Source organism: Salvelinus fontinalis, chromosome 33 (genome assembly GCF_029448725.1).
Source record: "Salvelinus fontinalis isolate EN_2023a chromosome 33, ASM2944872v1, whole genome shotgun sequence".
Classification (NCBI taxonomy): Eukaryota; Metazoa; Chordata; class Actinopteri; order Salmoniformes; family Salmonidae; genus Salvelinus; species Salvelinus fontinalis.
In genome coordinates this window covers 32244154-32256844 of record NC_074697.1, presented here as the reverse complement: position 1 = coordinate 32256844, position 12691 = coordinate 32244154, and the positions used below count along the sequence as shown (strand labels likewise).

General features: G+C 42.0%; 1 protein-coding gene across 3 annotated transcripts in view; it reads right to left on the bottom strand.

Moving 5' to 3' along the window:
- Positions 1-2023: 2023 nt before the first annotated feature.
- The window catches only part of LOC129832046 (LIM domain kinase 1-like), an 84202-nt gene continuing 73534 nt past the window's right edge, over positions 2024-12691 (bottom strand). For all 3 annotated transcript variants that reach the window (XM_055895771.1, XM_055895772.1, XM_055895774.1), the window contains 4 exons: positions 8968-9121; positions 8715-8770; positions 7696-7853; positions 2024-7200 (listed from right to left, as the gene is read on the bottom strand). In XM_055895771.1, the coding sequence (XP_055751746.1) occupies positions 7011-7200; positions 7696-7853; positions 8715-8770; positions 8968-9121 (558 nt within the window). In that variant the 3' untranslated portion in view covers positions 2024-7010. The remainder of the gene's footprint in view (positions 7201-7695; positions 7854-8714; positions 8771-8967; positions 9122-12691) is intronic.

Genomic DNA, 12691 nt, shown 5'->3' with positions numbered 1-12691 from the left:
GCACAATCCCTCCATCAGCGCTCAAACAGTCCGCAATAGGTTGAGAGAGGCTGGACTGAGGGCTTGTAGGCCTGTTGTAAGGCGGGTCCTCACCAGACATCACCGGCAACAACGTCACCTATGGACACAAACCCACCATCGCTGGATCAGACAGGACTGGCAAAAGTGCTCTTCACTGACAAGTTGTCTCACCAGGGGTGATGATCGGATTCGCGTTTATCGTCGAAGAAATGAGCATTACACCAAGGCCTGTACTCTGGAGCGGGATTGATTTGGAGGTGGAGGGTCCATCATGGTCTGGGACAGTGTCTCACAGCATCATCAGACTGAGCTTGTTGTCATTGCAGGCAATCTCAACACTGTGTGTTACAGGGAACACATCCTCCTCCCTCATGTGGTACCCTTCCTGCAGGCTCATCCTGACATGACCCTCCAGCATGACAATGCCACCAGCCATACTGCTTGTTCTGTGCCTGATTTCCTGCAAGACAGGAATGTCAGTGTTCTGCCATGGCCAGCGAAGAGCCCAGATCTCAATCCCATTGAGCACGTCTGGGACATGTTAGATCAGAGGGTGAGGGCTAGGGCCATTCCCCCCAGAAATGTTCAGGAACTTGCAGGTGCCTTGGTGGAAGACCGGGGTAACATCTCACAGCAAGAACTGGCAATATGGTGCAGTCATGAGGAGATGTGCTGCAGTACTTAATGCAGCTGGTGGCCACACCAGATACTGACTGTTACTTTTGATTTTGACCCCCCCCTTTGTTCAGGGACACATTATTCCATTTCTGTTAGTCACATGTCTGTGGAACTTGTTCAGTTTATGTCTCAGTTGTTGAATCTTATGTCCATACAAATATTTACATGTGTTAAGTTTGCTGAAAATAAACGCAGTTGACAGTGAGGACGTTTCTTTTTTTGTTGAGTTTATATATGTTAATCACATTTTTATTTGCCATACCCCCGACGGCATTGCGTGCATGTACCCCCAGTTTGGGAATACCTGGTCAAGTTGTATTGAGATTTTATAATGACTGCTTCTTTATAATTTTGTATTTATTTAACTAGGCAAGTCAGTTAAGAACAAATTCTTATTTACAATGATGGCCTACTCCGGTCAAACCCTAACCCGGACAACACTGGGTGTCGCCCTATGGGACTCCTAATCACGGCCGGTTGTGATACAGCCTGGAATCAAACCAGGGTCTGTAGTGATGCCTCTAGCACTGAGATGTAATGCCTTAGACCAGTGTGCCATTCGGGAGCCCCATTTTCTATAATGAATATTAAATCACTTAATTTAGCCGTACTTGATTAGTTATCCCATTAATAAATCAATCAATCACAGCTGCTCACCAGAGACCTGATTACTGTAGCTGAATAAGATCTGTTAGAGCAGGACTGGAACAAAAGCCAGCACACACAGTGGCTTTCCAGGAAGAGGCTTGGCCACCTCTACTGTGTAGGAAAATAAAACTTGTTGGTTGAAGAGAAGACAATGTTTTTTCAGCAATTAAGGTAATTTGAAATTAGTTAATTCTTGAGAGCAAAAGCTAAATTCATTCATGACAATAGTGAAGTCAGTAGCCTACTTCAGTGAGAAAGTTAAAGGATTTCACTGAGGAGGTGACGACTGCTTTAGTTCTAGCATCATAATCATCTGGGGTTGATCAAATCAAATCAAATTTGTTATTTGTTATTGCGGGTGTAGCGAAATGCTTGTGTTTCTAGCTCCAACAGTGCAGTAATATCTGACAAATATTATCTAACAACACACACAATCTAAAGTAAAGGAATGGAATTAAGAATATAAAAATATTTGGACGAGCAATGTCAGAGCGGTATAGACTAAGATACAGTAGAATAAAACAGAATACAGGAGGGATGAAAGGTGGGTCCTCCAGAGCTGCCTGTCCTCCAGACACAATCTCCTCCTACTCCAGTAGTACTCTTTTGTATAGTAGTCATATCAAATGTAAAGGATATAAATAACCATACAATAAATTACACACAGGCCTCTAAATTCATTAAAAGAGCAACACATTTATTCCAGCTGTGATGAAATAGTGGTCTCCTAGGGTTCTCAATGTTCACGTTCAGGATTAAAGTGCAGAATAGTTCACAGCTTGTGTACATTTAAAAAAAATATATAAAGTAAATCAAATGAACCACAATCCCTAAGATATCAAAAATGATGGAGAAGTATGGAAAATATAAATATGATACAGAACAAGCGGAACGTCTCATCATAATAAAACAAAATATCAGCAACGATGTTAAATCCATTCATTATCATCAGGCTTGCACTTGAATTTTATACAAAAACATCTGTTCAAACAAACGTGTTTAGTCGAGTTGTTGGCAAGGCTAGCTTTAAAACAAAGGCACAGCATATTGTTCAGCGGTAAGGATCCTTTGCAAAGAAGTGCTGCGGAAACATTGTCATCCATACAACCACATGCTTGACAATAATGTGGCTTTGACAGACATGGTGATACATACGCACAAACATGGCAGTCATATACATACTTCAATTGAATTCCCATTATGCCCATTGATTAACACATTAGCAGAAGATGTACATAAGAAAGATATATTTTTCGATACTGATTTTATACTTTGACAGGTAGGTAGAGGACTTCATGCTCATTGGAGGCTTATTGTACTACTACGATTGTGGAGATTGAATAGGTCAGTAAGTATAACCTTTTCACATTACTGAGCCATGACAAGCCAAACGGATTTCGCCTTGTTTCGCTTCCACCCTAGTTTCTGGAATCGTTCTGGAAAGGAAAATATCTAGCCAGCGCTATTCGGTTCAGCACGATAGTGTGAAAAGGGCACTGCACAAGTGCTCTCTTTTGATGACAGACTAACAATGGTTTAAACCTCTCTGGACATCACAGTAAGGTGAAGCAGTCAAGAAGACACAGAATTTCATTCACAAAGGATCGGTCTATAGGCAGCAGGCAGACCATGGTTATCTCATCCTTTCTGTAGCAAACTAGAATAATTTAACTAACAAGGCTGAATAGTTTGGACATTTAGAAGGTCGACCTGTGAGGCATCTCTTCCGTACCTCTCAAAGTTGCATGTTCCATGTTTTTAAAGTTGAGCATATGTCTGAAATGTGAACCAGTTTAGACACAGACATGCTATGACATTAGAGTGATCTAATAATCAATACCTCCAGGCATCAGAATGGCCACCTAACTCTGGTTTGCTACAAAGGAGGAAGAATTTCCCAGGACACATGTTTACAACTGAATTGAAAGGCTCCATCAGTGACTTGCATTCATATTATCAACTGTCATTTTATTTCTTTATCACAAGTAATCCAAAATTGAAAGTGCAAATCAAAGTACTCAAATCTATACAAAAACATTTCCGTCGTTATATATCAAAAGAGATGCTGTGTTTTTTCTTTATTTCGTCTTTTTCCCTGTCTCCTTTGTACACTCTTTCCTTACTCTCTTTCTTTCCTTTTTTCCTTTCAATAACAATTTCTGTTTTAAAGTGAAAAGAATAGCTTGGTTTTACAGCAGAAGTGACCACAGTAGCAAGTACACCATGCAGTTCATCTTCTAGTGCAAAGAGGAATAGAAAAAATGTTTGATGGAAAAAGAACACGCGTGAGAGAATGAGTGACAATGTGTTCAAGAGAAAAATTGACATACAGTAAGAGATTATTTTCAAGAGAGTGTAGTATGCGATGCACAACGACAGACAGACATATAGATAATATTTACAGCCAGCAGTTTGTGTGTAAACAGACGGTCTCTCATAGGGAGCTCCATGTAGAGGAGACTAGGGTTGTGACTAGGTTTGTCTCCAGGACAGAGAGGATTGTTGTCAGACAGACACTATGACATGACTGTCTGTCTGTCTCCAACACTTCCCACTACATCTGTCCTGCTATGGATGACTAAAGAGCTCTATAGTAACAACTAATAAATAATCCTCAATTTCTTTTGAGAGAAATAAACTTATTTTTATGTGACTGAGTTGATTCTCTTCTTATTACATTCAATTGAGGCGATACCTACGGAGTAGTTATATCCGAGGTCATAGTCAGGGCACTCTCTGGAGTCTAGACCAGATCAAAGGCTGCTGTAAACAAAATCATTTGATATGCAGAGAGACAACGATGGGAGTAAATGAGACACATCATGTGAGAGTGCTTACACTTACAGTGAGGGTAGGTAGGGGTGAGCTAGGACCCTAAGATGCTTTCTTACTTCGTATTAACTTCCTAAAAGACCCTTATCTCTGTCTGTCACCATGGCATCCCGAGACAGGAAGTCATCATCACTGTTGAAAGAAATCTGCTCCATATCAGCTACTACTGCCTAACTTTTCATTTTTTTCTTCTTCTCCTTAATTTCAGCAGGTAGCCCAATAAAAATATAACAATGTAGCATACATTATAAGTATACAAAATATGTCTGTACATTTACAATATTTAAAACATTTACAATATTATAATATCACTGGCTACATACAGTACCAGTTAAAAATCTTTTCGACACACCTACTCATTCAAGGGTTTTTCTTTGTTTTTACTATTTTCTACATTGTAAAATAATAGTGACGACATCAAAACTATGAAATAACACATATGGACTCATGTAATAACCAAAAAAGTGTTAAATAAATCAAAATATTTTATATTCCTCAAAGTAGCCTTTGCCTTGATTACAGCTTTGCACACTCTTGGTATTCTCTCAACCAGCTTCACCTGGAATGCTTTTCCAACAGTCTAGAAGGAGTTCCCACATGTTGAGCACTTGTTGGCTGCTTCTCCTTCACTCTGCAGTCCAACTCATCCCAAACCATCTCAATTGGGTTGAGGTCGGGTGATTGTGGAGTCCAGGTCATTTGATGCAGCACTCCATCACGCTCCTTCTTGGTCAAATAGCCCTTACACAGCCTGGAGGTGTGTTGGGTCATTGTCATAATGAAAAAACAAATGATAGTCCCACTAAGCGCAAACCAGATGGGATCGCTGCAGAATGCTGTGGTAGCCATGCTGGTTAAGTGTGTCTTGAATTCTAAATAAATCACTGACAGTGTCAGCAAAGTACCCCCACACCATCACACCTCCTCCTCCATGTTTCACGGTGGGAACCACACATGCGGAGATCATCCATTCACCTACTCTGCGTCTCACAAAGTCACGGCGGTTGGAACCAAAAATCTCAAATTTGGACTCATCAGACCAAAAGGTCAGATTTCCACCGTTCTAATGTCCATTGCTCGTGTTTCTTGGCCCAAGCAAGTCCCTTCTTCTTATTGGTGTCCTTTAGTAGTTGTTTCTGTGCAGCAATTTGACCATGAAGGCCTGATTCACAGTCTCTTCTTAAAATGTTCCGTATTGACTGACCTTCATGTCTTAAAGTAATGATGGAATGTTGTTTCTCTTTGCTTATGAGCTGTTCTTGCCATAATATGGACTTGGTCTTTTACCAAATAGGGATATCTTCTGTATACTAACCCTACCGTGTCACAACACAACTGATTGGCTCAAATGCATTAAGAAGAAATTCCACAAATGAACTTTTAACAAGACACACCTGTTAATTGAAATGCATTCCAGGTGACTACCTCATGAAGCTGGTTGAGAGAATGCCAAGAGTGTGCAAAGCTGTCACCAAGGCAAAGGGTGGCTACTTTGAAGAACTCAAATATAAAATATCTTTTGATTTGTTTCACACTTTTTTGGTTACTACATGATTCCATATGTGTCATTTCATAGTTTTGATGTCTTCACTAGTATTCTACAATTTAGAAAATAGTAAAAATAAAGAAAAACCCTGGAATGAGTAGGTGTGTCCAAACTTTTGACTGGTACTGTACATTGGGTGGGTTGAGTTTGAATACACAAGATTTCACCTCGATGTGAATGAAATAAGGAGAAAGAGAGTAATAAACTCAAATGAAATAGAAAAATGTACAAAAGGTATGAAAGAAGTCTACCTCAAAGTGAAGTCAGTGCTGCACAGTGAGAGAAGGAACACAGTCATTCATGGACCATGTATTCTACACTACCAGGGACATCACTTTAAGAATGCATCCCAAATGGCACCCTATAATGCACTACTTTGGTAATACCCTTTGGGACCTGGTCTTAAGCAGTGCACTATAAAGGGAATAGGATGCCATTTGGGACACACATGTCATCAGTAGAGGGGGAGAGGAGGAGACAACAGACAAGGCTTACTGGACACAGACTGGGCTATTTACAGTCATGCAATGTTTAAAAAGCTTTTTGTTTATGCTCAAAAGCTTTTGCTCGATTATATTCTACATCCGGACTGTGTGTGTGCGTCTCAACTTATGTGTTTTGTTTTATCCACATAAAAGGCCCCTTTCTTTAGCATTTCAAAAAGCGGTTTTGATATCATAAAATCAAACCAAAGTCACACAGAGGAACACTTTTCAAACACGTTGTTGCACAAATACTCTGGAGGAAGGAGCCCGACCAATGAGGCTGAAGCATCCTTTCTTCTTTTCTGTTTTAGAGACGTCTGAATATGCTTTAACACCATAAGATAAAGATTACATGAGTGTTAAGATGGATGATTTCACAGCTGGGATAGACTGATACTGCTAGCTAGCAGTTACCAGCCTGACATTCAGCTAAGGTACAGCAATCATCAGACTGAAGCTATGATAGTGGTAATGTTAGTCTGAGTGAGTCTCTCTTGGTTGGAGTTGAATGAGTGAGTGCCTTTAGGCAAGGCTGGCTTTTCCCATCCTTGTTTCCCCCTGAGTCTATACAGTCCATCGACAGCCCACTGTCAGCCTTCATGACCACTGTGACTGCTGTGGCATGAGGAGGTACGTACAGAGTTCCTGCCCCACCCCTCCCTGGACAGTGCAATGCAACTACTCCATTGCCAGAGGTACCGTAGGCTCTACTACCCTCCTCAATGACCACCATAACCCCCTCTCTCTGCCCACTCTCATGGGCTGAGACCAGCAGCATTCCGCTCTGTTCCGGATCCCTTCTACTCCGGAGTCTCGGGGTGCGGGGGCAGGCCGTTTTCGGACCGCATGGCTGTGCAAGCCATGGTGGGGGCAGTGTGGTTTCCCCAGAATGCTTTGTGTAGCATGTCGAGCTCGGACACCACCGGCAGGCGGATCTCCAGGTGCATCTTCAGGTTCTCCAGCCACTCCTCCAGCTTGGTGAAGGCGGGGCTACAGACAGAAGAGCCAATCAGTCTTAGACTAGTGATGTCAACCTAGATCACATTTTATTTTAATTTTATTTAACTAGGCAAGTCAGTTAAGAACAAATTCTTATTTACAATGACGGCCTAGCCCGGCCAAACCCCAAACCGGACAACGCTGGGCCAATTGTGCGCCGCCCTATGGGACACCCAAACACGGCCGGTTGTGATACAGCCTGGAGTTGAACCAGGGTCTGTAGTGATGCCTTAGACCGCTGCGCCACTCGGGAGCCCATAAATCAGTTACCATGGAAGTTATGGGACACGAGACTTATAATACACCAACACTCAACATAAATAGTATTATCAAACAATACAGTTTCGACTCATAAGACAAGTACCTGGAAAAGTGTTCCTGTATGAATCATCCGTGTACAGAAGGTCAAGTTTAATCTACACCCCAAAAATCTCACACAGCATGGCGATACATGACTTAGGTCAGTGTCAGACACTACACACTCACCGTTTCTCAGCATCCAGGTCACAGCAGAGGACAGCCATAGGGAAGAAGGCAGGGGGGCAGTCTGGAGGACAGAAGTGCTCTAAGAAGCCTATCACATTCAGCCCAAAGTCATGGGCCCTGGGCAAGTAGTCTGGGTCTGCATTCACCCTACCGATGATCTGGAGGGGGAGAGAGAGAGGCTTACAGTAAGGAAAGGGCAAAAGGCGCTGTTGTTATAAGTTATAACACCAGTTATACGTTATAACACCAGTTATGAAGCTGGATCATTAGTCATAAACTGATATCAGATATCACGACTGCTTGCCAGATTCTTATTTAAACCTACAGATGTAGGATCTTAATTTGATCACTATTTTCTTTCATGCACCGTAGGAAATGCAATTTAGCTTTGTGATTTACATAAGTTCACTGAAAACCAACAATAACAGACGGTTATATTAACAGTATTGCACTTTCCATATAGCCTGCTTTTGGCCAGCTAATAGCCTAAAATTATGGACTAAACGTTCAAATCCTGTTGCTGCAGGATTATTTTGCAGTGACAATATAGGTCAAATTAAGATCCTACATATGTACATCTGACTTATTGTTCTGAGACTCCAGGCCCAGGGGAAAGGCAGTCCCCAATAACAGGGTATACCAAGCATAGAGGGACTGAGGGTATGCCCAATGGCACCCAAGGGACCACCAAACGAAGCCAGATCAGCTAGCTAGACCACAGACCACCACATAGAGAACTTCCCCTCTGTAATCCTGCCTCTGTAGAGGCCCTGGCTAATGGCGTCCATGTGGAGATAGACCCACTGCATCTCTCACTGCAGCGTTATTTTAATGTTTTAACAGAGCAGTTCAACCCATTGCTGCTGGTGACCAACCCTAATGGTTACCATGCTGCTTGGTTGGTCTCTCGCTCTCCTTCTCTCTCTCCCTATCTACTTTAAGATAACTCAAAAGGATTTAATGAGGAACACGAATATGTTTGACTATTGTTTCCATATTCTGCTGTCATGGGCACTCACTTCACAAAGCATGATCCCGAAGGAAAAGATGTCCACCTTTTCATCATAGCTTTTCCCTGTGAGAGAAGACATTCCAAGTAAAACATGAGGTTATTCGTTTCAGAGTACTGACATAATGTATTACAGTATGTGGTGTTGAAACAACTGAAGAATTCACATTTTTCTGTTTAAAACCCATTTGGTTGAGTCATTCGATTTAAGTGCAATTCAAGCAATGGTGGTTAAAACAGGTCCACCCTGAACACCCACATACCGTGGATCATCTCCGGGGCCATCCAGTAGGGGTTGCCCACTACAGTGTATCTCTTCCTGCGGTCAGGTTTCTTCTGCAGGAGACTCTTGTCCTGGATCTTGTCTTCCACCATCAGCCGAGCCAGCCCAAAGTCTGCCACCACCACACTGTTATTCTACAGGGAGACAGAGAGGGGACAAACAGAGCAGACAGAGTCATTCATACGTGATCAGAGTGAGCAGCTGAACATTGTATGCTAGAAAACACTTGGTTTGTTATTTTTGATTAAAACAAAACTGCTATTCATTAAATACAAATACCGAACTTTTAACAGCTAGGACCTCTATTTCTTGTCTCGGAATCCTGCTTAACAGACAGGTTGAAGCCTGCTTGACTGAGACGCTAAACTGCTAGCCAGCAAGCTAACGAAGATGGTACCAGATGAGTTTTGCAATGGAACCCTCTTTGTCTGGAGAAAAAAATGAATGGTTCCAGCGCTGTAGGAGTTGTATCTACTACCCTTTGTTTCGAGACAAACCGGATCACTCGGAGTTCCAATGCGGCAATTGTTTACTTGCCGAGGATTATAGGCTTGAGGTGGCTTCCTTGATCAGCAAGGTCGCTAACCTACGTAAGAAACTGGGGGAAACGCAGAGTGGAATGGTTCAATTTTCTACGCCGATGGCTGGACGGCTTTTCTCCGCCTTGTCGTTTGTTGTTATCAGACTGGCCGGTGTTGCCCAGAGCTCCCCCATCTGATAGCGGAGTCGAAGGAGCACAGCATTAGGAGCAAGGCAATCAATGATGGTCGCATGTCATGAGCCGTAGAAGCCCCAACGAGTGGCCTGGAGTGGATACAAACAACTAATAGTTTTGCCTGGAGCCTGATCTTCCTGCACCTTCGTCGCTGGGGGTGCCTGTGTTTGGGCCGCAGTGCCTACTACTACAATTTCGAAGTTGACATCGGCAGCCTTCCGTCCCTGCTCTGGATCGAGCGGGGATTCTCCATCTGTCGGAGGCCTGCAGCAGGTGCCGGGAGCAACGGGCTTAAGTTATCTTGCCTCTCGCTTGTCCATAAAGGGTTCGCCAAATCCTGTGAAGCGTGGGACTTGGGCAGATTTCCTCGTCCTTCTCGCCAGCTGTGATTTTGGGCAGCTCCATGGTAAGAAATGTGACCGCTCCTGGTGCAAAAACAATGTCCTATCCCGGAGTTCGAGTAAATTACATTACTAAGCTTCTCCCGAATGTACTACGTCAGGACATGGAAATCCATTCTATCGTAGGTAATGGGGGTGTTAATGACATTATGAAGAGCTGCTTGACTCTCTGCTAGACACTCACAAAAGACCCATCATATCTGGCCCTGTGCCCTCTCAGAATCATGGCATGGAAAGCTTTAGCAGGATTTCCTCTTCACAACTGGCTATGTGATTATTGCAGCTAAATGGGTGTAACTTTTGTTGACAATTTTGATACCTTTTGTGGGAAAAAAACACGTTTTATAAGGAGGATGGGATCCACCCAAATCATTTGTGTGCCTGGATCCTTTCACACCATTATAAGGCTGTATAGAGACAATGACTTATCAATGACCCAAGCCCAGCTCAGCTAATCCCTACCATTGTGCGCTCAGCAAATGTACATTACACCAGGGGCGTTTGGTAGACACAATGTAAGTAACCTAATTTGTCCCTCAAACTGCCCTGAATGCCTCTGCTGATCCTACAGCTATTGTATGCAGTAATCATGTGCCTATGAACCATATTTATACTGTTAGCACTGAGCCAGTGTGCCCTAGGAGGAAGTCCACTGTGTGCAGCTCACCCTGCACTAACATAAATAACATGAGTAAATGTACTTATGCTAAGCTTCCCAGTAAAGCAATAAAAACAAGCATCCCAGAAAAGTGCTCAAAATAGACCCACGTCAACATATGTAGCTTAAGAAACAAGGTTCATGAAATCAATAATTTGCTTGTAACAGATGACATTCATATTTTGACAATCTCTGAAACTCAATTAGATAAAATCTTTGATGATACAGTGGTGGCAATACAAGGTTATAACATTTAAAGAAAAGATAGAAATGCCAATGGTGGAGGTGTTGCTGTTTATATTCAGAACCACATTCCTGTAAAGATTAGAGAGGTTCTCATGTTAAATACTGTTGTAGTAATATGGCTACAGGTTTATCTGCCTCACGTAAAGCCCATTCTGGTGGGAAGCTGCTACAGACCACCAAGTGCTAATGTGACAGGTTAAAGGAAATACTCATAGCCTGTTATACATTAAAAAGTATTAGTAAGTTCATAGTATGTGAGGATCTTAAAACATCAAAGGTTAAGAAGATCATGCATTCAGTATTAGTTGATAGAGATTGATAACATTCATATAATTGTGTTAAAAAGTTAAAATCCGTCAAGCGTACAAAGGGTACGAATTGTGAGAGGAATGTGTAAACGTTATATTGATTACTTTATTTTGTGGTGCCTAATGGAAGGGTAAAAGTGTTCATCTGTGATCTACTAAATGCTCTTAATCTATGAGCCTGAGATCGATTGCTCTGGTCTCCACCCAAGTTCCCGGGGAAATCGCGGTCTTTTCTCATTGCACTAAAAGTTCTCATTGAGGTAACAATACCGTATCACTCTCGTGATTATTTCTGCCCATTTTCAGGTACGTTATTGATGATAAAAAAAGAGTAATTTAAATGTAATAACTTGCTAACATGTCAAGAGTGTTTAAGGTGTGTCTTAGTAACATCTTGAGGAAGTTAGAGTTAAGTTCGCAGAGAGTAATATGAGCCCTGCTCGGTTGCAGCGAAGAATAGCTTCGTACTGAGAGTAGCTGCCATTTTATGTCGATTGTGAATGAACAGGTGCGTTGTTAATAAGATATTTTGCGGTGTTATGTGTGTAATGGTTTTTCAAACACTTTATTGCCTGTTGATAAATTGAGTTATGGTTTACTGAGTTAAAGCTTTGTGCTTGACAGTTATATTGAAATTAGTATCTGTTTCAGTGAATTACAGTGTATACTGTTGTGACTTGAATAAGCCTTGTACCCTACAAAACTATCTATTTCCTGTAGATCTGTTGTTCTGTAAAATGTGTTACTTTTGTAAAATGATTGCACTAAAAGTTCTCATTGAGGAAACAATACCGTATCACTCTCGTGATTATTTCCCCCCATTTTCAGGGGCGTAACACTAACAGTCAGTGTCTGGATATCTGTGTGAAATGCTTGATACTGTATGTGATATCAACAGAGAGGTATATTTTCTGTGTGATTTAAATATTGAATGGCTTTCATCAAGCTGCACACTCAAGAAAAAGCTTCAAACTGTAACCAGTGCCTGCAACCTGGTTCAGGTTATCAGTCAACCAACCAGGTTAGTTACAAACAACACATGAATGAAATCATCAACATGTATTGATCACATCTTTACTTATGCTGCAGAAATTAGCTTGAAAGCAGTATCCATATCCATCGGATGTGTAAGGATCCGAAACACGGACATGAAACAGAACAGGTACTACATCTGGACAGGGGGAAAATAACAACATCCATGCTGACATGGGGAACAAAACTGAGGAACAGACAGATATAGAGGGGGCAATCAACAACGTGAAGGAGTTCAGGTGAGTCCAATGAGCGCAGATGTGCGTAATGATGGTGACAGGTGTGCGTAATGAAGGATGTAGTGATCACAATATAGTAGCCATATCTAGGAAAACCAAAGCTCC